Raw genomic sequence first — 26,391 nt, 5'->3', positions numbered from 1 at the left:
GAGCCAGAACTGCTGCCCCCACTCAGCACCTTCTTCCAGAAACCCTTTTCCATCGAGAGATTGGGGTTCTTATGATTAAAAAGCTATTTAAAAAAACACTCATTTCACAATTGTAGCACCTATAGTAGGGAGACCTTCTAAGCATTTGGTGCCAAAAAGTGTCATTTCAAATCAAAGTTACTGACAGGGAGAAAGATACAAGAAAGGTTGGTGGGGAAAGTGGGCAGTTTGCAGGTTGGTGACCAAGCACAAAGGACCCAGGACCGGGTGGGGCTGGGCACCTGCAGGGCAAGGACCGCGCCCAGCGCACGGGGCACCAGGACCCCTTGGACCAGGTGCCACCTGACCAAGTCCTCTGCCTTCACTTCACCTGCTCAGGTACAAGCACTGCACATCCAGGCCCTTTCTGGTTGGGAAGATGTCTGTCGGGGCGTGCAGGGACCCTTCAGGAAGCTGTGGCCACGCACCACCCACCACTGAGGCCTGGTGCTGCCGTCACCACCGCTCCTGGCCAGCAGTCTTGCTGGAGGGTGGTCAGGGCAGCCCTTCTAGGGTCCTCTGCCTCCCCACAGTGAAACGATGGGCCACCAAGAAAGGCAGCAGGGGGCAGGAGACAGACAGGGCAGGGAGTAAGCCCCGAGCAGCCTGAGATAGAGGGAGACAGTGGCTTTGAGGAGCTGGGGGACCAGTGGAGCTGCCAGGAGACAGCAGAGGCAGCAATTTGAAGCAGCAGCATAGCCAGGAGGCCCTGAGCAAGGGAACCCTGAGACACGAGGCCCGGAGAGAACCGGGGACTAAGGCACAGAGATGGGTCCCTGAGGCGAACGAAGGCCCAAAGGGGACCTGAAACCCAGAGGTGCTGGAGGCAGATGCCAAAGAAGGGGAAGTGGGGGCCTAGAGACTGAGGGGCTGAGGTGAGAATAGGGGGAATAAGGCATGGAGCCGTAGGCTGCAGCCCCCAAAAGGGGAGGCCAGGGCGAGAGGCAGGGCATCCACTGGGCGAGCCCCTGGGGCAGCTGAGGTCTGGCTGTGCTCAGCCAGGTTGCAGACTGCTGCGGCCTGAGGGCCAGGTGCTCTGCCTGCCGGTGGCAGTGATACGGCACCCTGGCCTGGGCCGGTGGGCCAGGACTCACTTTTTGCCTTTGAACGTACCCAGGAGCTTGGGCATGAACTTGCCTACCTTGCTGTCCCTGGTGTCCTCATCTGCTGGGCCCTCCCCTCCCCCAGGGCCACCGGCCTCCTCCTTCTTGCAGAAGACCTCGAAGCGGCTGTATACGCGTTTCTCCTTGCGCATGCTCTCCATGCGGCGGAGCAGCCGGTCGCGCTCCTCTACACTGGCTGGCAGTGTTCGGCTAAGCCGGCCTTGTGCCCCCAGACTGTCGGAGCGGAAAATGGCCGAACACTTGTCCTTGTCGGACATGTCAGGGGCCAGGCCGCCGGCAGCTGGTGTGCGGTCTAGCTCAGGGTTGCTGTGGGCTGGGGAGGGGGCGGGGACTCCGCGGTGCTTCTGGCCATGCGCGCTGATCTGCTCCAGAATGGCTTTGGTGTCATCCCGCAGGTTGCTGCTATACAAGGCGTTGGCCGTGGCTGAGGCCGTGCGCGCCCGGGGGCCCCGCTCCTCTCCAGGGGTGGCCTCTGTGCTGTCACCCCGGCTCAGCGACGGCCGCCGGGGGCTCTCAGGCTGCCCATTCTCCTGGGGCACAGGGAAGCCACCGTCCCCCTCTGCACGCCGCTCGCTCTTGGGGCTCAGCAGCTGCCGGAGGCGCAAGGAGCCCTTACGCAGGACATCCATGGGGCCAGCGGGTGCTTCCTCCGTGGAGCCGCTCTTCGGAGACTCCCCGGAGAAGGCGGGAGTGAGGCTGCTCCTACGCTCCGGCACAGGGGGCACCGGGCTGCCCCTGCGCTCTGGCAATGGGGGGACAGGGCTGCCCCTGCGCTCAGGGTAAGCAGAAGTGGGGCTCCCCTTCTGCTCAGTAAATCCCGTGGTCGGGCTGCCTCTGTGAGCAGGCAACGCAGGCGTGGGACTCCCCTTCCGCTCGGGGTGGGCTGAGGTGGGGCTCCCTTTTGGCTCTGAGAGGGGCGCTTCTGTGGAGGCGCTATCCTGCCCTTGCGGAGAGGTGGAGAGGCCTAGGGCCAAGAGGGAACGGGAGGGCAGCCTGCTGGTGCCGCTCCGGCCCAGCGTGTCCAGCAGCTGGGTGGCAGTGAGTGCAGCAGCTCCTGGCTGCCGCTCAGCCTCCTGGTGCAGCTGCTGCGTGAGGGAGTCGCGGAGGTCCAGCAGGCAGCTCTCCAGACTGCGCCGCTCACTCCCCGTGCCCCCAGGCACCGCCACCTCCTCCCGCAAAGCCTGGGACACAACAGCCTTGCTGTGGCTGGCAACAGTGACTGCGGCCCCTGTGGCGCCAGCATCGCGAGCTGGCCCCTTGTACTTCTCCAGGAGCTCGGCCACCTTGGTGGAAGCAGCGGAGCGCACGGCCTCGCCCCCCGGGCCCAGCATCTCACTGACCGCCTGCTCCTTGTGCAGCAGCTGCACCTTTTCGGCAGTGGCTGCCGGGGACCCACCGGTGCCCTCAGCCTGCGATGCAAAGATGAGTGAGGAGCGAAGCCGCGAGCTGCGCTGGATCAGTGGGTTCAAGCGCGAGCGGAAAGAGTCCTGCTTGGCGAGGCCTGCCTCCTCCAGGCCCTCGCGCTCTGGGCCGTCGCCTCCACCGCTGCCAGAGCCCGGTGCTGGGCCCTTGGCTGGGAACGATGCGGGCATTCGGAAGGCCGAGGGAAGCAGGTCCCCCGCAGCCACCCTTCCCCCGGAAGCCAGCACGTCGTCTTCATAGGCCTCGGCCTCCATGGGCGCTGGCAGGCCCTCGTAGCCAGCGTCCTCCCCGTGGCAGCCGCTCAGGTAGGAGGCCAGGCGCCAGTGCCTGAGCCCCGCCCGTCCCTCCGGCCCGACCCTGCGCTCGGGCTCTGCCTCCAGCCCCGTCTCAGGGCCCAGCCTGGCTGTCACCTGGCAGGGGAAGCGCTGGCCCAGGTTGGGGCGTGGGGCCCCGCCGGGTTCCAGGCGGCGGGCTACAGGCTCGAAAGCCGGATCTGAACCATGGCGCACCTCACGCGACTCGCTGGATGGCACATAGTCCAGCCGCTGGTGTCCGTCCAAGCCAAGCTCGGGGAAGCGTGGCCCAGCGCCCAAGGCGAAATCCTCAGGATCTGCAAAGCCGGGGCGGCTCGCGCGGAGCTTCTCGAATAGGCCCTGCGGGCGCATGGGCGCAGACTGCGGGTCCCACTGGTAATGCTGCTGGTAGAGCTGGTCGCGGTGGAAGTGGCTGGTCTGGAAGCGGAAGTCGTCACCGTGGCTGAGGAACGTCTGTCGTGACACCTGCCGTGCGGCCGCGAAGTTCTCCACAGCAGCGCCGGTGCCGTCCGCGGCTGCGTAGCTGTGCCGCTTGAAGGAGTCCATCTCCAGGTGCCGGGCCTGAAAGAAGCCCCGCGGGCCTGCCAGCTCTGCCCCTGGAGCGGCCTCTGCGTCCCACCGGCGTGCGGGTGGCCGCAGCCCCCCATGGGGCTCCAGGGCGCCCCCCGGCATCCGCAGTGGCTCCTCGCGGCGGAAAGCGGACAGGAAGTGGCGGTCAGGGTCTAGGAAGGAGGGGAAGCCCAGGCCCTCTTCCCTAGACTGTGGGAATAGAAGGTGCGCTCGTTTGGGGAAGGAGAAAGGGGTTGGCGCCCCGGTCACCTGGCCTCCCAGGAGGGGCCCGGCGCCCGAGTATGGAGCCAGGGCATAAGCATCCATGAGGGCCAGCGCCCCGGCTGAGGGCACGAGCGGCTCAGACTGTGCGAAGAGGATGCGGAACTCCTCATCGAAGCTGGAGACCAGCTCACCCTGGAACACGTGCACCAGGCTGCGATGGATCTTCTCGAAGGACCACATGAAGCTGGGGGTGGGGCGAGACCAGAGTCAGAGGGGGGCGGAGCCAGTCAGGGAGGGGCGGGGCCAGAACCGGGGGCGGGGCCGGGGCTGAGCAGCCGATGGCTAGGTGTAGTCTGCAAAGACAGCAGACCCAATGGGGTGGGCGGGGCGGAACAGAGCGGGGCGGGGCTGCAGTAGGAGGGGGTTCTGGAGAAGCGGCCAATGGGTGGGGAGGGGCTGGGGCGGGGGCTGTGGGGCTGCGGGGGCTGCGCGCACCTGTAGCTCCCACTCATCACCACGGCGCAGTCCACCAGGAGGAACTTCTCCTTTACGTGGCCCTTGAAGGACTTCCCAGTGCGGCAGTAGTAGGTGGGGCCTGCCACCGTGCGCACGCGCAAGAACTGGGGAAGGAGAGGCGTTAGGTTTGGGCGGAGGGGGTCTCCCCGCTTCCCTGCACCCACCCCCTGTGACACTCACATCCACGTGGTGCAGGTTGACGCGGCACTTGTCAGCCATGTCTAGAAAGTGCTGCGCGTTCATCTCATCCAGGAGAATGTAGACAGGGATGCGGCGCGCGGCAGCCTCCAGCACCTCGTTGAGGAGGTCCACATCCGTGAACATGTCCATCACCACGGCCACCACCTGCGGGGTCGGGTCAGGGACCCAGGGCAGAAACCTCTGCTGCCCCACCGTTCTCTAGCCATAGCTCTGGATCACCCGCAAACTCTACAAAAGGACCACTAGCCCAACCCAGGGAAGAGTGGGGCCCTGCCAGGGAAAGGGGTCAGGGGAAGGGGTTGTCCGAGTTTGTGGAGCTGCTGGCCAGGGTTGGGGGCAGGGGGTGGGCAGATGGAGCCCTAGGCGGGCACAAGGCCTGGCGGAGGGCCATCCTTCAGCTGGGGGTGGGTGCTCACCCCTGGCAGAGCCCTGGCTGGGGCCAAGGCAAGATGAGTGAGATCTGCAATCCCACCCCTTCACCCCCTCCCTGGGACATCTGAGCTCCCCCAAGCCTTGGGCAGAGGGCAGAGGGCAGAGCAGTGGTCTTTAGCATCTGGACATGCTGCCTGTGTAGTGTAACAGGTCTCTTTGCTGTTTGCTAACTGCTTGGTAAGAAGCCCTCAGCTGGGTCAAGAACAGGACCAGAGACCATCATATGAACAATAAACCCAGGCTTGGGGTAGGTCCAGCCACCCCAGAACTCTGAGTCCCTGACCACTGGCCATGAGCACAGGTGAGCGAACCTGTGCAGAGGACGCAGGGTGGGGCGCACGATAACCAGACCCTTGGTGGCCCTGGAAACTGGCCTTGCCCTGCCCCCAGCTGGCAGGCTCTCCTCGCCTTTCACGCCCCTCCTCACACTCCCAAGCCCAGCTCAGGCTGCCCTTGCCCACCACCCACCAAGCCCAAGGCAGCGCACCTGCTGGGCGGAGCGGATCATCCTGCGAGCCTCGTCCTTGATGCTGGGGCTGTCGGGTGGCGGTGGCTGCACCAGTGTTGTGACCTCGGTGCCCTGGAAGCCAAAGGTCAGGGGCCAGCCCAGGTCGAGCTCTGGCACTGCCTGGTCCGAGTTCACAGGCCAGTAGGTGCCTGAGGAGCCATCCATGTCCACGCTGGGAAGACTGCCTTCAGGGGGCTCATGGGCAACATGCTGTGGGGACCGCAGGTGGCAGGTCACATAGTCCAGCTCCTCGGGGCACAGGAAGGCAGGGGCCCCCTCAGAGGCCAGGAAGCGGCTGTAGGCCTCAGGCCCGCCCTCAGCCAGTGCGTCCACAGCCAGGCGGTAGTACTCCTTGTAGTGAGGTGGCAGGTACCCGGGCGCCAGTGGGTTGTCCCCCTGTGAGGAGCTCTGGGAGCGACGGGCCATGTTGGGGCCAGGAGCCTGGGGGAGGGCAGGGGGACACATTACCAGAGCTGGGAGCTGGGCCCATTGCCCCCACGTTCACACGTGGACACATGGTGCAGGCACTGCCAGTGACCTTGGGTGGGCTCAGAGTCCCGCCCAGGCCTGGTGGCTTTGGGGAACGTCCGTACCCCAGCAGGCTGCCTAGCTAGGGACACCAGCACAGTACTGTCTCCTACTGCACTGGCCATGAAGCCTGGGCCGCTGGTTTCAACAGGACCCTGGTGCCCCAGCTTCCAGGCAGGGCTCTGGCTTCACTCACACCCCCACTCAGGGTTACTGCATGGCTTTGGTGGCTGCAGGCACTTCTGCTTTGAGGTCCCTTCCCCCCACAATATGATTGTTGGTATAAAGAAAATATAATCCAGGCTGTATTTATTATGATATTCACACTTTTCTTCTGATTTTATGACTCTTTTATGTGGGCCCCTGGCTCTGTACAGACAAGCTGAATGGCCCACTGCCTGTCTGTCCCTGATGTGGGCCCCAGGGCCATGCCGCTTGCCTCTCTGGCTCCTTAGCTCCACTGTAACCTGCAGCGGTCAGTCAACCTGAGAGTATGCCTGGCCCAGGGTGAGCTCAGTATAGAGCTTGTCACTACAGTTAAGTTCCACCCTTGGCCCCTAGCCACACCTGCACCCGTTCCACAAGGCCTCTGAGCCGGAGTCAAGCCCGTCCCATAGCCCGCCTCCACACCTGCAGGTTGGGCTGCAGCCTCCTCCCCACCACGAGCTTGGAGTTCATTCCAGGGCCCGGCCCAGCCCTGTGTGGCAGCTGTGATCTCCCCAAGTCTCTGTCACCACCCTGGACTCCCTGCTGCATTCCGGATGCAGTCAGAACCCTTTGCTGTAACCACTAGGCCATCCAGGGCTCTGAAGATACGGCTTACCCCAACTTCACAGCCTCCCACAGCACTGCCTGAGGCGCGGGGTGCCTCACCGGAACTCCCAGTGCCCATCCACATATACCCCAGAACCATGTGGACCCCTGCCCCTCCCCAGAGAGCTGCACCTTCCTGTTTCTGCCTAGCTCCAGACTCCCCATAGCACGCCCCCTCCCCACACAGTTGGACTGGGCTGACCGGGGGTGGGGTCAGGGCTCTGTCATGCACAATGGCCTGGGGAACCTTTCTGGTCCCCTTTCCCTGGGGATGGGAAGTGTGGGATATGTGTGTGTCATTCAGTCCCCATTGGGCAGAGCTGCCACCTGGTCCCAGAGAAATCTGTTCTGACATTGTTGGGGCACAGTCCTCTGACAGCTCCTGGTTACAGTGTGGCCCTACATTCCTCACTGTGCTAGGCCCAGGCTGACGACTACCACACAGGGCTACAGTGGATGGGCCCAAGGGTACCAGGGTCTCACTGTGTCTGACCAGTGTGTGTGTGGGGGGGGGGGGTTCCTCACACTGCATCTGACCACACTGGGGGCGTTTCTCACACTGTGTCTGGAGAAGGCACTGTGCTGTGAGAATACACAGGGCCAGTCTGACCATGTAGGGCTCGGTAGCACTTCCCATGTTGGGAGCGGCACTTTAGAAGTGTCCCCTGACTTCACTGGGGAGAGGACCCAATGCAGACTGTCCGAGCTGCGAGCAATGGGGATTGATGGGACTTCCTGGTGGGTGAAGAACCTTCTCATCAGACAGGACTGTCAGGAAGGTGGTCCTGCTGGCCTCGCCCACCAGCACCAGGACCTCAGTGACCCGTGGCTTTGCCTGTTTCCTTTCATGGGCCTGCACACCCCTGAACTGGGGTCTGGAAGGCAGCCATTCCCCAGCCTGAAACAAGGAACCTCAACAGTACAGCTCTCCACACACCTGCCTACCTGTGCCTGCCCTCAGGGAGGGGCTCTTTCCCACCCAGGCCAATGACTCAGCAGGAATCCGCTCCCTGGTGCTGACCTCTGACCTCTGACAAGCCAGCCAGTGTCCAGGACCCTCAGGGCCTCAGTGGGCTCCCACCAGGGACTTACAGACCGTGGACCTTTCCCTCAGGAGCAGGAGGGAAAGATGGGGCTAATGCACCAGGGCAGGGACCCTGTGCCAAGTATGGGGGGTGGCAGGAGAAGGATCCCTGAAAGAAGAACTGGGGGGACACTAGGAGCCCAGAGGGGGATGGGGATGGATTCACCGGATGGGCGAATGCACTTGAGGTGGAAGTGTTGTAGTTTCCGGGGTGCGCACCGCAGGAAGTGAGTGCCGCCTGGGGAGCTAGCGGCTGCGTGGGTCAGTGTCCCATTTCCCCACCCAGTCCACGGACTTGGGCGTGAGAGCGCGGGGGCGTTGGCTCTCTCTGGGCTCCAGGTCGGGACCCAGACGGAGCCGGGGCGCCCCCGGGAAGGGTCCAGGCCTGGCCCAGCATGCCCCAGGCTTCAGCTAGGCCGCACGGCGGGAGGGAGTCAGGGCCACATCGGCAGGCTCGGCCCGGGTCCTGGGCCGCTTCCCCCTCGGCTCTTCCTGGGCCGGCACCGTACCAGGTGCCCGCGACCACACCAGCTCACGCGGCACCCCCGCACCCCCGCCCGTCCAGGGCCGGCCCGGCCCCGCACACGCGGCCGCGGTCGCACTCCCACCGCCCAGCTCTGGGGCGCGCGGTCCCGGCACAGGTGCCAGCGGGAGGGCCTGCCCAGGTGAGGCCGCGTCGGGGCCCCCGCGCGTAGACCCCGCCCCACCCCACCGGCCCCACCGCGGCCCCCGCGCGCCCCGCCCCGTTCCAGCCACGGGAGGGGGCCTACCTGGCCAGGTGCGCGGGGTCTCCGAAGGGCAGCAGGAGCCGACCGCCGCCCAGCGGCTTCGCGGTCCGGTCCGTCCGGCGGCCACTCCCTGCGGCGGCCCGCCCGCCGCGCGGCCTGATTCACGCGCCCTCCCCCGCCCCGCCCGCTCCCGCGGCCGGCCTGCCCGGGCAGCACCTGGGGGCGGGGCGGCCCCACCCGCGGCGCGCCCGCATTCCTCCGCCCGCCCGCCGCGGGCGCCCCCGGACCCCCGCTGCGTCCCGGGCCCCGCCGGGCCCCACGGCGGCGCCCCTGGGACCCCCGCCCAGCACGCTCGGAGACCGCCGGCGTCGCGAGCCCCCATCTGTTCACCGAAGGCTCGAGGTCCCTATGCTTGACCCTTAACCCTCGCCCCGGAAGTCGAGGTCACTGGGAAGTTCCGGCTCAGTCACTAGGAAACGGGCCAGCTGGACGCGAGGGGCGGAGCTTCTGGTCCAGCCCTGGAGCTGGGGAGGCAGGTGAGGCAGGTGAGGCCGGTGAGGCCGGTGATGCTGCGGGGACGGCGCCGAGCGGGGGGCGCGGCGGGGCCTGCGGACCCTGCGAGCACAGGGTACCCCCCACCACACCGAGACGCCCCCCGCTCCAGTGCCGGCACAGAGAACTCCTTCCACACACATACTGATGCCCGCAAGCATCGGGAACCCTACGGGTTTTTAGGGACCCTGTGCACACAGATTCCCCCCTACTGATGCCCACACTTATAGGGGAGCCGTGCACGCAGCGGGCACCTTCCTACAAACGGGGACCCCCCCAGCTACACCAGCCGCCCCCACAGGCACACCCACACCCACATGGATGGGGACCTCTCACACACCGGTGCCCACATACATAGGGGACCCTGCGCACAACCCTTCTGCCACGAGCGTGGGACCTCTCAGGCATACCAGGACCCGCGCATGCCTATGTCCACACAAAGACAGGGGACCCATTCACTGTCCTCTGCATGGGGACCCTCCCCAGAGAACTCTGCACAGCACACATGCCCTACAGGAACACTTGAGAGTCCCCCACGCACCGGGACCCTGACCACAAGACAGGGGCCCCCACACACACCAAGCCCCCCTCTCCCTGCACACGCGGAAGCCCGCAGCTACACCTGGGTGCCTCAGTCCCCCACGCACGTTGGACCCCTACTCAGAACCCCAGCTCCCCATCAGACCCTCCCTCAGAGCCGTCTCCCCAAGCACTTCCCCTCTGCTGTCAGGGCTGGTCTCCAGTCACCTTCCCCTTCACCCCTCGCTCCCCACCAGACGCCGTTGCCCCAGTTTTCAGGGTCACTTGCCCCTAGGCACTCAGTGACTGTCCACTGGTGCCAACATGGGGGAGACTGAGTCAGGCAATGGTGCTGCAGTGGGTCACATGGCAGTGGGAGAGGCAAGGGGAACCTGAGCCAGCTTGGGGTAGGGGAGGTCTCCCAGACACATGAACTCTGGGGTCAGCCAGGCGGAGGAGGGGGTGGGCGTGGCTTCCAGGCCCTGAGACAGCACCTGCCAAGGCCAGGATGAAAGAAGGCTGGGGGTGCACGGGGGTGCACAGGGGTCCGTGGGGCGGGGCTGGGCCCCGGCTTGTGCATTAGGACAAAGCTTGTCTGGTTGGCAGTCAGTGGTTTGGAGCAGGGAGGTGGGTACAGGACCCCCGCACACACCCGGCATTGCAGTAGGGACCTGGGACCAGAGGATGGGTGAGCCAGGGGTGGAGGGGGTGGGAGAGCGAGGGTGTGGAGAGAAGCTGCGGCCAGATGCCCTGGCTGAGCGTCCCCCCTGACGCTGCAGTCACACTCGATCGATAACCACGGGCAGACAGGTGGCCAGGAAGGGAGCTTGGGGCGGGGTTGGGGTGCCCAAGGTCCTGCATTCCCGTCTGGCACCTGCTGGCTGTTCCCAGGCCAGGGCGTGGGCGGTGCTGGTCCCGCTGCCCAGCCACTCTGAGCACACACCCTCCCGGACCCTTCCTATCCTCTCCCAGGAGCATGAGCAGTAAGGAGCAGGGGCCCAAAGCGGCATCGGGGGAGTGGCAGACATGGCTCCCTGGGGCCCAGCCCAGAGCCCCTGTTGCTGGTGAGTGCACCTTCCAGCCTCCAGGGCCCCCCACTGAGACACCAGCGTGTGAGACCCTCTGTGCAGCCCCCCCCCGACACTCCCCCGAGCAGACCCTCCCCGAGTTGGGCGTGGGTGTGGTACACTGGGGAATCAGAGCTCAGATGTGTGCTGTGGGCCCCGGGGCTGGGGTCGGGGACCCGGGGGCCGTGGTCGGAGGAGCACAGTTTTATGAACCAGTGAGAGCAGGACTGGAATCCAGGCTGGGGATTCTCAGGCTAAGTATGTGGTCCCCTCTGACCCTCTGCTCCACCGGGGCCATCCCGTGCTTTCCCCTGTCGGCTGCGGCTCTCTCGGGCCACCTTCTCCATGCCACTTCCAGGCCGGCTGGTGACAACTTGTTCTTGGCTCAGTCCTGCTGTGGGTCAGGAAGGGCACCTCCTGCCATGCCCACCGCCACTGGTTGTCACTCCCCTTCTCTAAGTCCCATTTTTCTCTGTCACTGCTCTCACTGAAGTTTTTGCGAAACTGTCAACCCCTCCCAGGCTGCAACTCTGGGTTCCTCAAGCCCCCAGGTCAGCGTGGGGTCCATGCTTGCTAAGGGAGAACCTGCCTTGTTCCCCAGAAGTGGCCCCTCTGCTTGGAGCAGGCCCGCTGAAGCCCTGGGACCCCAGAGGGCTCTAAGGTCATGGCGGCGACTGGTCTTAATGCCAAGCCGGTGTTACACCCTCGCCCCCTCAAAGAGCCCCAGCGCATCTGCGGTGGTGGTCCTCCTGGAAGGAGATGAGGGCCCAGGCACTGCCGCTGCTTCCGCCCTCAAGCCCGGGAGCACGCACGGCAATACACTGGGGGCTGGGGCGCGGGTGCCTCGGGAAGCCGCACGGGGCCTGTTCCTTAGTTCTGCCCCCCGCTGACTGTCCGCCCCGAACACTGCCCTGGGCGGCACCTGGCCAGGAGGCCTGGGGCTGCCGCAACTCCCCTGAGCGGTGCCCTGTGCCATACCAGCCGCACTCCGCAAATGTGAAAACATCCCCCGGCAGCCTGCCTCCCGGCCCTCTGCACGGACCTGGAGGCTGCTCACTTGGTCACCACACCCCAGACTATCAGAGCCTCTGCCAGCCCCATGCTCCCCAGGACCTACCTGGCCTTGGGTCTGCAGCACCTCGAGGCCCTCACTCCGGAGTTGCTCCAGGGCCACGGCCAGCTCCAGCCCCTCCATGCGCACCCAGTCCTGTTCCTGCTGCAGCTGCCGCAGCCACAGCTGCTCCTCCTGCCACAGCTGCTCTCGCCACAGCTGCTCCTCCTGCCATAGCTGCTCCTCCTGCCACAGCTGCATCTGCAGCTGGACTTGCCGCCGCCGGTCCTCCAGCAGCAGCTGCTCCTGGGCCAGACACAGCTGGACCTCATGGAGTCGCAGCAGCTCAGGGCCCAGGCTGGGCACGGGGCCCCCTGGCCGGCAGCCTTCCATGTCCGTAGTGGGGACTAGCACCCGCGGGGACCCCAGAGCAGTGACCTGCACTGGCCTCTCTGCTGCCTGTGGTTGCTCTGGCCTGGCCACCCTGGGGTGTCCCTGGGGACCTGGCTTGCTGCTGGTCACGTGCCCCACAGGGGCCACCCCTGTCTCATCTCCAGGGCCCCCTGCGTGGGCGGGCAGGGGCTTGGCCTCAGGGCCCTGCTGCCCCATGGCCTGCTGTGCCCTGCCCGCCCTCCTGGCTCGGGGTTTGCGAGCTCGGCCCCGTTTCCCAGACATGGCCTCGATCTGGTGTCTGCTCCCTTGGGGCCCTGGTTCATCAGCTGGTGGCCTGGATCCTGAGGGCCCGGAGGGCAACCCTGAAGGCCACGGGGGGCCCTCTGCTGCTGCTGTCCCTTGTGCCTGCCCTGCCCCTTGGCTGGTGCCTGTGGCGCGCAAGTCTGGCCCTGGCTCTGCCTGTGGGCCTCACGGGCCGACTCGGCGGGCCGGGCCACACCGGAGAGTTTATGGGGACCTGGCGGCGGTGCTTCACCGGCACGGAGGCTGACTAATGTGCTGACACAGGGCGCAGGACTTTACGGGCTGCGGGCCTCGTTGGCCAGGCTGGGAGGGAGACTGAGAAATGCTGGGGGAGGTGGCTCGGCATCCAGGCGGCCAGCTGCGTAGGACAAGTCTAGTCCCGCCCTGGGCGGGCACCCCGACCCCGTCCCATCCCCCCCGGACTCCAACTCCAGCTCACGGGGCCGCCAGTGGCACCCTGCGCCCACCATCCTGAGAGGCCACAGGCAGTGCAGCCCAACTAGCATGGGAGACGCTAGCCTGGCCCCACTGAGCACCCACCCCCGGCAGGCAGGGCAGAGAGGCCCTGGCCCCCAGCTTCTGGGAGCACCATGGAGATGATGGAGCCTCCGGCCCAACCCCAGGGGACCCCTGGGGGCTGGCTGCCCTGGGTCTGGTGGCAGAGACTGGGCCGTGAAAGGCTCCGTTTTGTGGACTGATGGTCTCTGGAGGCCGTCCTGGTTGGGGGTCCCGTTGCTCTGCCCACATGAACAGAGCCCCAGGGAGCCCCCCAGCCAGCCTATGGGTGCGGGGGACGCAAGGCCAGCTTGAGAGCCAGCGTCCCCTGCGCTTCCCGCTGGAAGGGAGGCTCCAGATGGCTTCCGCCCCAGCGCTTCCCCAGCCAGGCGGCTGACTCACACCCACGCCCAGGCCCGGCCCAGCCAGCTCTGCCACTACTGGCTGGACTGGCTCACCAGCCCAGCCCTGCTGCACCCCAGCCCAGCCTTTGCCTGGAGGCTTGGGGAGAGGCGGACCGAGGCCCAGCAAGGGGACACAGACAGAAGGGAGGAGAGCGGGGCAGGCAGGCAGGCAGGCGCCTCCCTCAGGCAGCGGCACACCCAGGCTCACCAGAGCCCGGGGCCTCGGGGCCCAGGTGCCGGGCTGTGCTGCCCGCTGCCCCTGCTGGTGCTGCCACCTCGGGCGGCACGTGTGCCCTGTATTTGCTGTGCAGGACGCGGCCTGGCCGCTCGTTAAAGCTGTCGCGGGGGTGGGCGCTCCCTAACAGGATGCAGCTGCCCCAGGGGTGGCCCATAAATGCCTCCTGAGGCTGGGGGGATGGGCCCACACACCAGCCCTACAGGTGCCCCGCCCTCAGGGAAGCCAGGAGAGAACTCCAGGGGGCAGGGGAAGGCTGGCCCGCAGGAGAAGGGGCCCACCCGCCCTGGGGTCCAGGAGGCTGCTGCAGGTGAGAGGTGAGAGCCCCGCCCCCTCTCTGTGGCCTGTTAGGGGTGGGAAGGACTCAGGGCTGGTAGGCAGGAAGCAGGCTGTCCTGGGCCGGGTCTTGTGTGGTGTACACGCACACATACATGCACTCTTGTGTGAGCATGCGAGCAACTTCGTGTGCCTGTGTGCGTGTGCCTATGTGAACGAGCGCCTGTGCTCTGGGCCAAGCCTGTGGCACGCGCAGAGCTGCCCACCCGTCCAGGGAGCAGGCGGGGAGTCCTGTCCTGGCTCCCACCTCCCCAGCCCCTGCCTTCCCGTGAGGGCTGGGCTGGGCGGCTGGCACCGCATCCCTCCCTGGGGCACAGCCTCCCAGGGAGTCCCTTCCTCTCACCCTCCACTGGCCTGGGCTTGGGGACCGCCCTTCTTCCATCCAGAGCTGGGGACACTGTTGTTTGCTCTGCACGTTGTCGCCCTCCGGTGGCTGCAGCCAACCTCGGGGCGGCAGTCCCAGGACAAGGGGGCGTGGCACCGCCCGGGTGAGCGCCGCTCCTCTCTTGCTCCTTCCTGGTGCCTGGGCCCTGGGCCTCTGTCCCAGTCCTGTTTCCCCGGCACAGCCTCCATGGTGTCTAACAGAGCTCCTTCCTCCTGCACCCCCACCCACACTCCGCTGCCCCTCAGGCCTCTCCGGAATGGGACCGAGCCTTCAGCAAGCCAGGCCAGCCGGTCTGTGGGCCTACAGTGACCCGGGTGGCCGGGCTGTGTCACTTTGGGAGCGGGGGCGCAGCATGCAGGGGCTCCCTCTCCGAGGGTGGTTGGCCTGTGGAGAGACCCCCGCCTCCGCCCCATCAGTCAGCCTGAGAGCTTCGGGGGGTGCGGGTCCTATGGGGTCCACAGCGGCTCCTCTGCCTGAGGCCATTTTCTCACCCTTCCTCAGAGTTTCCTACCAACGACTCGGGGGTTCCAAGAGGGGGTAGGGGAGTGGTCTCAGAGGGCTGGCAGCACCCCAGCAGTGTCTGGAGACTTCTTTGGGGAGACCCTGATCCTTCCCACTCTCGGTGGCCCTCCTCATGCCGTGTTGTTTGCTCTCTGCCGGAGGCCGGGTCTGTGGCTCTCCAACATTCGCTCTTTGGTCATGTCGGGAGGGGGCGACCTGCTAACACACCTGGCGTCGGGCCCCGCAGCTGCGCTCTCCGCACCCCAGGGCCCACCGCGGAGGACCGGGCTGCCACTGCATCCAGTGCGCCTTCCGCCAGCTGCTGGCGAGGCAGGAGCTCGCCCTCCGGCGGCAGGAGCTCCGGGAGTACCTGGAGCAGATGGAGACGCTGCAGCGGGAGGTGAGGCGCGGCCGGGGTCCCAGGGCCTGCGGTGTCCCGTCCGAGGGGTGGGAGCTCAGCACGCCGGAGCGAGGACCTCAGGGCCACGTCCTTGCAGGCCTTCCTGGCCCTGGTGCGCCGGGAGCGCAAGGCGGCACAGCGCCGGCGGGAGGAGGAGGTGAAGGTCGAGCTGCGGCGGCAAGAGGAGCGGCAGCGCCAGGCACGCCTGCTGGACGTGGCCTTCGACGGCAACCTGGGGGAGATCACTGCGGGAGGTCAGCGGGGTCAGCGGGGCGGCGGGGTCAGCGGGGCGGCAGGGTCAGCGGGGTCAGTGGGGCGGCGGGGTCAGCAGGGTGGCAGGGTCAGCGGGGTCAGCGGGGTGGCAGGGTCAGCGGGGTGGCAGGGTCAGCGGGGTCAGCGGGGCGGCGGGGTCAGCGGGGTCAGCGGGGCGGCGGGGTCAGCGGGGCGGCGGGGTCAGCGGGGCGGCGGGGTCAGCGGGGCGGCGGGGTCAGCGGGGCGGCGGGGTGAGCGGGGCGGTGGGGTCAGCAGGGTCAGTGGGGCGGCGGGGTCAGCGGGGTCAGTGGGGCGGCGGGGTCAGCGGGGTCAGCGGGGCGGCGGGCTGCCACAGAGTGCAGGTGACCCGGCCTGGGCGCAGGTGGACGAGCTGCTGACCAGCGAGGGCGTGGGCCGTGACGAGGCGGGCCTGGTGCAGCGGTGACAGCGGCGCGTGGCCCTGCTGGAGTGCGAGGACCCCCGCGGGAACACACCCATGTCCGAGGCGGCGGGCGGGCAGCCCCTGGCCATCAGGCTGCTGGCTGAGCAGGGCGCCGGCCCCAGCTGCAAGGTGGGAGCCTGGAAGGTGGGCAGCAGGGCCGGCACCGGGCGTTAGCCCGGCTCAGGGCACCCTCCTCCCGCCCCCGCAGGACGCCTTCGGCCGGATGCCGCTGTACCAAGCAGCCTTCGGGGGCCACCTGGAGGCGGTGGAGGAGCTTCTGAAGCTCGGCGCTGACCCTCGGCTGTACGCGGACCATGGGAGCACTCCAGTGCAGGTGGGAGCACAGGTGGAAGCACCGTAGCCCCCGGGACAGCCGTGGCCCTGCTTGGAGTCCTCAGGGTCGCCTGCAGTCAAGACTGCAGCTCCTTGTGGCTTCTGAGTGCCGCCTCTGGCCAGGGCTCTGCCTAGGCCCCTGGGCCATGGCGCCCACCCTGGGAAGTAGTGCTCCCGTGGGAGGTGGGGAAACGGAGGCCAGCTACTTCTGGAGGTGGGACCACTGCCCGCCCCTCACTCTCACCCCTGCGTCTGCAGTCCCACAGCCCTGGGCTCCCGGGGCTGCCGGGTCAGCCACGCCCCTGCCAGCGTGGGGCCAGTCGGCTAGTGGTGCCAGACTTCTCCCCGGCCAGCAGGCCAGGTCCCACGGGGCCTGTGGGAGCGGCGGGAAGCCAGGTGGCCAAATGCCACCTCCTTCATTTCTTTAAGTGACTCTGACTGGAACCGCAGGCCATGCCCCATCTCACCTTCCTGTTCCTCCCCCAGTGCCCCCAGCTGTGAAGCCCCGGGACTGGCCTGGGTCTGCTGGGGGACTGCTGCCTCTGCGCAGGGGCTGCCAGGCTCTTTGCTCAGTTGGGGACCCCATGCCCAGGGCCCCACCTGCACCCCCCGGCTGCCTCTCAAGGATGCTGCTCTGGGTTGCCCCAGCCCCCCCTTTCTGCTTCTGCATCTGGAACCCTCAACTTCTCTTTAATACCTGGGGGTGGGGGCCAAGCAGCAGAGCTTTGGCTTCACAAATGGAAGGAGGCCAGGAGGTCAAAGGGCATGGGTGCCTCTCAGAGGGGTCGCACAAAAGGGGGTGCCTCTGAGCCAGCTCCTGGCTGGTCGTGCCCCACATCCACGCTGGGCCTGGGACCCCGAGAGGCTGAGGCACGAGGGGGGCACGGGCACGGAGCCCTGAGGAGAGCGGCGCACGGGTGGGGGGGGGGCAGAGGTGCCTGGGGGACACCCGGCTGCCGGAAAGGACAGTTTTCGGGACAAATGGCGCTGGAGCGCTGGGCGTCGTGGGCAAAGGAGCGGACCTGACCTCCCACCTTACAAAACAACGGACTGAAACTAGATCACAGATTTCAGTGGAGACTGTACAGCAGGATGCAGGGGTCGCCTTCGGGAACCATGGCTGCTCAGGCGTTCTCAGACCGAAGGCACAGCCCACACAAGGAAAAAAATCAACAAACAACGTCATCAAAACGTGAAGCTTTTGCTCGGTTAAGAAGGCGACAAGGGAAGCCTCAGACGGAGGAAATACTTGCCAACCACACAGCTGAGAGAGGGTTTCGGTCTAGAACACATGCTGGGCCCTCAGAACGCGACCGGAAACCGCGCTACACTCTGGTCCTAAAGTGAGCAGAGGACACAGCAGAAATTCCGCTCAGGAGGGGACAGGGACGCAAACAGATGGGCCACGCGGGGCAGCACCGCGTGCAGGTGGGAGAGCCGGCGGTGTGAGCAGGGGCCAGAGCATGTGTCGCAAGGCCCCGCGGGCCTGGAGCGCCAGGGGAGGCAGCTCCGCCGGAACCGGGCCCTAGGAGCCTGGACATTCACCAGGCGCCTCGACAGGCAGGCTCTGTGCATCCGTCCCAGTGACGTGAAAACTGCGTCCACGTGACAAGGTGTGGGCACAGGGTCACAGCAGCTTCCTGCGTGACAGCCCGAAACTGAAGCCCCCGATGCCCTTCTATGGACGACAGGCTGACAGCCCCAGGACACACTGGCTGTGACAAGCCGCACCTGGGAGACATCGCCCATGACAAACCCAGCCCCGCGATTCCATTTACGTGACATTTAAAGATGCCAAGGTCATAGAGCTGGAGAGCAATGAGTAGTTTCGGGGTGAGGAACCGGGGGGGCGGGGTGAGGTGGCTGCACCCAGAGGTGACACAAAGGAGTTGTGGGTTGTGGTTACAGTTTCACACATCTGCGTGCGTAAGATTGTCATCACGGGACCAGAGGGGCCCCTGCGAGGTCCACGCGCTGCTCTGGGTATTGTCCTGCCGCCGAGTAAGACTTGCTCAGGGAAGACGGGAGCCTGCCTGTCACTGCACTTCCCTGTGACCCTGTCATTGCTTCCAAGTAAAAGTCTAATAGAATGACCAGGCAGGCAAGGAAACAGGAAAACATGCCCACAGCTAACCGAGCGGCTCAGGGGCGGCACAGGTGACAGAAGTACTAGACAAGGACACTGAAACCAGAACGCCCCCACCCTGCTTTCTGTGTACTTGTCACCTCCCAGATGGGGGCCCCGTCTGAGATGAGAAAGACACCAGATGGAATGAATGGCAGGTGGGACCCTGGAAAAATGTTAGTTCATTGGAAGACACAACAAGGAACGATCCAAAGCAAAGCTGGCGAAAAACATGAAGCGAGGGTTCCGGTTCTGGGACAGAGTGACAGGGCCCCCGGGGACCCTCCCGCGGAGAACAACAGAATCGAGAGGAAGCATGTGAAACTTGGCTTCTGAGACCCCAGGCGTCGGGGAGTAGACCAGCTGTGCCCACGAGGCAGGCGATGAGCTGAGTGCGTGCTGGGCTCACCGTGGGAAAGAGTCCGGGCTGGGCCAGGACGGGAACATCCAGGCAGAGCCTGGCCAGCTCCCAAGTCAAGGAGACAGGGTTCGGAGTCAGGGTTCCCATGGCAGCTGGTGACCTCGGGCACCCATGAGAAGAGGCCTGGACAGACAGAAGGCTCCAGGGGGCATCGAGGGGGGGAGACAGTGGGGCAACGTCTTGAAAGTACTGAAGGGAGAAAAAACCCCGTCAGTCTTGAGTTCTACACCCAGCGCAGAAATCTTCAAAACTGAAGCCAAAATAAAGACCTCCGCGGACATGCAGAAGCTGAGAGAATCAATGGCCGGCAGACTCGGATGGTAAGACATGTTAATGCGAGTCCCACGGGCAGACAGAAGGGACGCCAGACAACAGAGGTGTCCACACAAAGCAGAGAGGGGCACTAGAAAGGCACCTGCACAGCCATGTCTGTAAGATATGCGCTCATTGCTTACATTTATTGGAAAGATAACACTGGGGAACATAATTTTCAGTGAGGTAGATCTGACATTTGTTTTTGACTAACTTTTGGCATCTGAATCCAAAAATGACCCCAGTTTTTTTCTATCACATCAACTTTTTAAGGTACAAGATACCCTCTCTTTGTCCCAAAAATCATACAAAATGTACAAAGGAAAATAAAGAAAAAATTACCTGAATATACTGTTTATTTAGAGTTATTTTATTCATACAAAGGCTATCTATTGTTACTGTAAGTCAAACTGTGTACAAGTAGTAAAGTTCTGCTACCAAACATACATATTCAGGTATTTTATCTTTTCAAACGACAGGCTAGGAAATGCCAAAATGAGATACTTGAAACGGTCTCCTTCAGTTGGCAAAGCTTTCACAAATTGCTTCATGAGACCCAGTTTTATGTGCAGAAGTAGGAATATAATGTCCTTTCTGTCAACAAGTGGCTCGTGTAGAATGTTTGGATCACCAGGTTTGAGGTCAGATCTTGGAAGCCAATTCGACTCCACCCAATGCTGCTCACGAGCTCTGCTGTCCCACATGCACAGAAAACAGGGATCCTTGGTGTATCCACGTTGCTGACCAAGAAGGAAGCAGACCATTTGAAGGTCAACACGGATCATCCAATTGTGCTTGTGATATTGCAACAGATCAATGACTCTCTTGATGTCTTCATATTCTTCACAAAAATAAACTGAATGCCCAATTGTGACAGCATCAAATAAATTGCCATTGTGGAGGAGGACACATTTCAAGTTCCACTTTGAGCTATCGACGAACAGTCGCCATTCGGTTGTGTTATAGATTGGAACTCCCAATTCCTCCATTAAACCATGTAGGTTATGGCAATACACAAAGCCACTGTCACTTTGAAAGTACTGCAGAAATGCACTTTCTCTTGATCAAAGGTAGGATACCTTCGCTCCTTTTTCAAGGAAGTTTTTCTCGTGCAGTCTTGATGCTAGGAGTTCCTCTTTGGATCGTCCCAAATCTCGTGCCAAATCATTCAACTCATGCTGATCAGATCCCTTAGGAACTGAGTCATCCTCAATTTCAAAATCTTCATCGTTGCTGTCACTTAGTTCTTCACCATTCTCCTGTTTTTCGGAAGAGGGTAGTTCAATGAAAACTGGCACTGGGATTTCAGCTGAATGAGGCACTGGGTGTATAGCTGATGGTAGACTGGGATGCTCTATTTTACATTTATTTTTCTTTTTATATCCTGACGTTTTCACTGTATAAAAGTAACCGTCACTTGAATGATCTCTGGGCTCTCGCCAAACCATGGGTATACCAAATGGCAGTTTATCACATATTGCCTTCATCCACATCCGTAAACTCTCCGCACACTGCTTTCACCCCTTGGGAGGGGCCTGAGACTTACCTTGATCACCAAGTTTTATTTTAAACTATGCAAAATAGGCTTGCCTGACTAATGCGCTGATGTTTGTCCTTTGACTGGGAATGGTGAAACTGCCACAGATAGAACAGAACGGATCAGGGTTGTTTAGGCACTTACAATGTGAAATAGGAGAGGCAGACAGGATCTGAAGGAAAGGAAATAAGTACGTATGTAAGTGAAAAAGTAAATTCTGCTGAATCCTTGTATACAGAGAACTCGGACTACACCTCGGAATACGATTTACTATACAGAGCGGCACACAACCTCTCACCACACTGTCTCATGTGTAACTGAATAGCCTAGACAAGTATGAACCTGTCACTGGTCTCCAAGGTCATCCCCCACCCCTCCCCACTCGAGGGAGGTTTGCTCTCAGCCAATAGGAGAGCACCAGTGCTTCCCTCGATCCAGGCTCCATCCAGCCTAGGGTGGTCGCATTAAGATAAGCTGTACAGAAAAAACGACGTGATAGAAGAAAACTAACTGCAGTTTTGAAATCGGCATGCCTACTTAAGTCGAAAACAGATGAAAAATCGAACTCAACAGAAATTATGTTAAAAACTGTTTCCCCTGTGTAACTGAAGAAACAGGAAACAAAACTAGCAGCAATGTGTTATGGGGTTTTGTAACAAAAATGTACACACTGAGAATTGCACAAATTATAGTTGTCTGGCTCAGCTGTGTGACAAAATATCACAGTCTGGGCTGGGTAATTGGGAAGATATTGTTTCAGGCTCTTACACGGGAAGTGGTGTTGTATCACTCGAAGGGAGACCGTGATAAGTTACAGATGTACACTGTAAACCCTAAAATATGAAGTTATAGCTAATAAGACAACAAAGGAGGTAAAACGGAATTCTGAAAAATGCACAATCCAAAGAAGGGAAAAAAAGAGGAACAAGAAAATACAGAACAGGCGGGACCAGTGGAAAACAACCAGCCAATGGCAATTTTTAACTCTGTTGTATCAATAATTTCAATAAATATACATGATCTAAACACCCTAATCAAAAGGCAGAGATTGTCATTTTGAATTTAAAAAATCCAACTATTTCCTGTCTATAAGGAACAAAGTTTAAATATAAAGATACAAATAGGTGAAAATTAAAAGAAGGAACACAAATATACCAGAATCACACTAGACCTAAGAAAGCTGAAGTGGCTTTATTAACATCAAAAGGTGGATTTTAACCCCCGCTGGTGTGGCTCAGTGGATTGAGCTCTGGCCTGTGAACCAAAGGGTTCCCGTTCGATTCCCAGTCAGGGCACATGCCTGGGTTGCGGGCTGGGTCCCCAGTTGGGAGCGTGCTGGGGGCAACTGCACATTGATGTTTCTCTCCCTCTCTTTCTACCTCCCTTTCCCTCTCTCTAAAAATAAAAAATAAAATCTTGAGGAAAAAATAGGTGGATTTCAAAACAAAGACTATTACTAGGGACAAAAGCGTCATTTCATAATGACAAAGGGATCAACTCCTCGCCAGGACATGAGGACCCTAAATGTTTATGCAGCTCCTAGCAGAGCAGAAAACAGACGGGGCAAAACCTGATAGGGCCACAAGGAGGACTAAATCTATCCAGCAGCAGATTTCAGCAGCCGTCTCAGGAACTGGCAGGACAAGTGATAATCCCTTCGCCATTCATTTCTCTGTCCGTCGTCATTTTCATAAAGTACCGGTCCAACCCAGTCTTTGCCCAGTAGTTGATTTACTTTTTTATCCACTTATTCTCCCATCGAGTTATTTGTTCACCGATTGTTAGTCCAGTCGCCCATCACATCTACGTCACCCATATTACCACCTTGAATCATCCCATATTCACTCACTTTTTATTTACCAGTAATTCAAAGTCCATCCCTCCCTTTACACACACGCTTGTGCTGTTACTTGAGGGATGATTCTGGGAAAGCAGGGCCCGCCCTGTCGGGCCCACAGCTCTGTTCTCGTGTCATGGGAAAGGCACCCCAAAACCATGGGGTTGACTGAGCTCACCCATCAGCTCATGTAGCCATTCGCTGAACCGACTGTCTTTGTATCTAATTATCCACCCCTGAGATCCCTTCACCTATTGGTTTTTTTTTTCATGTATTAATTCATTTCTTCCATTCATTCAATTAATGCAATGTTCATTTAAATGTTTTTTATTTTTTTAAAGATTTATTTATTTTTAGAGAGAAGGGAAGGGAGGGAGAAAGGCAGGCAGACAAGCATCAATGTGTGGTTGCCTCTCGTACGCCCCCAACTGGGGACCTGGCCTGAAACCCAGGCCTGTGACCTGACTGGGAATCGAACCAGTGACCCTTTGGTTCACAGGCCAGCGCTCAGTCCACTGAGCCACACCAGCCAGGGTGTGACGTTTATTTTTTTATTTCTTTAATCCATCAATATCTTCGTTCACTCACTATGGTACTCATAAATTCACTCATTACACTGTGGCAAGCTCTACAACCTGGCCCGTCTACGAGCCAAGACCAAAGTCAAAGAGGTGCTCATCCGTGAGATGCTCTTCGCCGACGACGCAGCTTTGACATCACACTCCGAAGAGGGACTCCAGCAGCTAGTCACTTGCCTTTCCCACGTATGCAAGGAGTTCGGACTAGTCATCAGCCTGACGAAGACGAATGTTATGGCTCAAGGCACGGGGACTCCCCCATGCATCACCATCGACGGATACACCCTGGAGGTTGTCAACGACTTCACTTACCTCGGGTCCACCATCTCGAGCTCTCTGTCAGTCGACTTGGAGGTCAACCGGAGAATCGCCAGGGCAGCCACAGTTATGGCCAGACTGAACCGGCGAGCGTGGAACAATTCCAGCCTCACTGAGAAAACCAGACTGCGCATCTACCAAGCCTGCGTACTCAGCACTCTCCTCTATGGCAGCGAGACATGGACCACCTACGCAAGGCACGAAAGGAAACTCAACAGCTTCCACATGAGGTGCCTGCGACGCGTCCTGCATGTCGCCTGGCAGGATAAGGTCCCCAACACCGAGGTGCTGAAGCGAGCCAATATGAGCAGTTTGCATGCAGTTCTTAGCGAGAGACGCCTCAGGTGGCTCGGCCATGTCAAAAGAATGGATGCAGGCCGTATCCCCAAAGACCTCCTCTACGGCGAGCTAGCAGAAGGCCAGAGGATGACAGGGCGCCCAAAACTGCGGTTCAAAGACATCTGCAAAAAGGACATGACACAATGCTCCATCAATCTCAACACATGGGAAGTTCAAGCAGACGACCGCCTAGCCTGGAGGCTCGTGGTCAGGCAAGGTACGTCACGCGCGGAGGCTGCGCGCAACGAGGAGGCGGTCCAGAAAAGATCGAGGCGGAAGCAGCGTCAACAGCAGCAACAACGGCCATCTGCCTTCACCTGTACCAAGTGCGGCAGGGATTGTCACTCCCGAATCGGACTGCACAGCCATTCTCGGCGGTGCAGATAGACTCTCAAGAAGCTACGCCATCGTCTCTCGAGACGGACGGCTGCCGACGACGACACTGTGCTTTTTATTTCATCCGTTCACACATTTAGTTTCCTGTTTATTCCAGTTCTACATACAAACTAACCTTTGGCAAATTCTTAAACTCACTGGGATCTCAGTTTCCATATATTCATGAATGGGGCTTTTTGAAGATTAATGAGACAATGAATAGTTTCTGGCACAGAGTCAGCAGTCAATAAACGACAGCTACTCCTCTTTAAGAAATCGGTTTCTTTACACGGCTCATTCCCTGACTCATCTGTCTACACACGTGTCTAACGCACCCGTTCTTCCCTTTGCTCACGGACCTGCCGTCCATCCATTTTTCCATGCCTTGCTTGGTTTTACACATTTTAACATTTCTTTTGTAAAATACGAAGCAACGCTGCGTGGCTCCATTGCCCACAAAGGAAACTCTCATGGAGTTAGCACCAGAGTTCGGGACCCCAGCCCTTCCCCAGAGCACCCACGGTCTGGGTCCCTTTGTCCCTCCTGGGCGGTGGGTGGGTGGGATATGGAGGAGCCAAGCAGCAGCGCCTGCAGCTGGGGAGGCGGCGGCCCCAAGAGCTGGGACCGCTCTTGGGCAGCAAAAGAGGCAGCGGCAGGGGGCCCTGTGTGGGGGCGTCGCGAGGGCGGGCAGTGAGGCAGGCAGGGGCGTGGGGCTGGCGGTGGAGGTCCCGGCAGGGAGGCGGAGAGGACCCTGAGGCATCTCAGTTTTGGGGAAGCTTGAGGGTCAAGGCTTCCGCGCGAGAAGCAAAATCCCCGTTTCTGCAAGCTGCTGCCTTTTCTCTCAAACGGGACAGCGCCGCAGCCGCCCCCCCCCCCCCCCCCGCAAGGCTCCGTGCGGCACCGACCCTGACGAGGCCCTGTCACCAGGTGGCCTCGCTGGACGCCGTGGCCAGCGTGCTGCAGTCCTGGGACCTCAGCCTGACCGAGACCATGCTGCGCAACATGGAGGCCGAGCGGTGCGTCCGAGGAGGGGCGGGGCCCCCCACGCCCGACAAGGAGACCCTCTGACCTGTTCTCTCCCACCCCAGCGTGGCCCTCGAAGTGCAGCAGCTGGCTAAGGAACAGCAGCAGCGTCACAAGGAGGTGAGCAGCCCCCCGGGGGCAGCTGGGGAGGAGGGGGCCCCACCGCCCGCCCCCGCCCCCAGGTGCAGCAGGCCTACTGCGAGCTCCGCCGGAGGATCGCCGAGCACGACAGGTGCGAGCGCGGGCGCGCGGGCCCCGCGGGGCTCACGCTGCAGGTGCGCGCTCTGCCTCCGGCCCGCGGTTCCCCGGGCGGGGCGGCGTCTCCGGGAGCAGAGGGGTAACGCTGCGTTCTGAGCGGAGTACGGGGCCCCTCCTCCAGGCCCTCAAAGACGCGGAGGCCCAAGTGGACCGGCTCCGGCAGGAGGCCCAGAAGGCCGACGAGACGCTGGCCATGGCCAGGCTGGAACTGCGGGAGCGGCCCCAGGAGGGTGGGCGGGGCCCGGGCGGGGCCGGGGGGCAGGAGAGGCCGGGCCCGGGGAAGGGTGCAGGGTCAGGAGCTCGGCGGGCCGGCCCCCCCACTTACGTCCCCACAGGAGAGGAGAAGCCCGCGGGGCTTAAGTGCCAGGTCACTGCTGCACGACGTGCTGATGAAGGACGTGGGCGGCCGCAACCGCGCCGAGGGCCGGTCAGTGGTTCGGGTCGGGGGAGGGGCAAGCAGAGGGTTTGGGCAACGGGGTGACTCGGTGACCGCCCCCGGGTGGCCTCTTGTCATCGACCCTTCGGGCCAGGCGGCCACCTTCCTGCGCTACCAGGACACCAACTATGTGGACACCGTGAACCCGGACCACCTGCAGCTGGAGAAGATTCGGCGGGCGCTGCTGGGCCCCGCCCGCCCCTTGGCCCCAGCCGCCGCGCTCCTCACCGCCGGCCCTGCCCGCAGGTACGGGAAGCCGCTGGTGTTTGACCTGCGCGAGCTGCACCTGTTCGCGGCGGTGCAGCGGCAGCTGGAGGCCCTGCTGCGGGGCCTGGCGCACGAGCTGCTGAGCGGCCGGCTGCTGCGGCCCCCCGACGGGCCGGAGTGCGGCCCCGCGCAGTTCCAGGAGGCGCGCCTGCGCCGATTCCGCCTGCTCTTCGTCGCCAGGCTTCGGCGGCCCCTGGCCCAGCAGCTGCAGGTCCTGCCGCCCGGCGGGGGGGGCCTGCAGTGCGCGCGGCAGCAATAAAGCGACGCCCTGGCCCCCGGCTGTGCGCGTCCTTGCGTGCGTGTGCGCACGTGCTGGGCGGGGCGCGGCCCCAGCGTGACGTCCACACTCCTGACCAGAGGACGCTGCTTCACCCGCTCTTGGGGTGGGTGTCCCGACCTGGGGGTAGGCAGGCC

General features: G+C 62.1%; 2 protein-coding genes across 3 annotated transcripts; one reads left to right on the top strand and one right to left on the bottom strand.

Annotated features, from left to right (window-relative positions):
- Positions 1-659: 659 nt before the first annotated feature.
- SACK1H (scaffolding CK1 anchoring protein H) lies at positions 660-12,704 on the bottom strand. 2 transcript variants are annotated; one of them, XM_090283136.1, is made up of 5 exons: positions 11,739-12,704; positions 5,310-5,771; positions 4,370-4,534; positions 4,169-4,293; positions 660-3,917 (listed from the first exon to the last, which is right to left on the bottom strand). In XM_090283136.1, the coding sequence occupies exons 1-5, from the start codon at positions 12,345-12,347 to the stop codon at positions 1,130-1,132; spliced, it is 4,149 nt and encodes a 1,382-aa protein (XP_090139262.1). In that variant the 5' UTR covers positions 12,348-12,704; the 3' UTR covers positions 660-1,129. The 2 variants fall into 2 exon arrangements, with proteins under 2 accessions (XP_090139262.1, XP_090139263.1); XM_090283137.1 differs by lacking the exon at positions 11,739-12,704 and adding an exon at positions 8,526-8,633.
- Positions 12,705-12,958: 254 nt separating this feature from the next.
- IQANK1 (IQ motif and ankyrin repeat containing 1) lies at positions 12,959-26,245 on the top strand. The gene is given in 13 exon segments (XM_090283107.1): positions 12,959-13,018; positions 13,278-13,554; positions 13,723-13,812; positions 14,992-15,015; positions 15,018-15,124; positions 15,222-15,378; positions 15,739-15,947; positions 16,027-16,152; positions 24,921-25,136; positions 25,199-25,291; positions 25,396-25,504; positions 25,610-25,646; positions 25,648-26,245. Coding segments are annotated over 13 exon segments (2,094 nt in total). The 3' UTR covers positions 26,237-26,245.
- The last annotated feature ends 146 nt before the right edge of the window (positions 26,246-26,391 follow it).

Source organism: Furipterus horrens, unplaced genomic scaffold (assembly GCF_987537825.1).
Source record: "Furipterus horrens unplaced genomic scaffold, mFurHor1.1.pri manual_scaffold_7, whole genome shotgun sequence".
Lineage (NCBI taxonomy): Eukaryota > Metazoa > Chordata > Mammalia > Chiroptera > Furipteridae > Furipterus > Furipterus horrens.
This window is presented reverse-complemented; position numbering and strand designations above follow the sequence as displayed.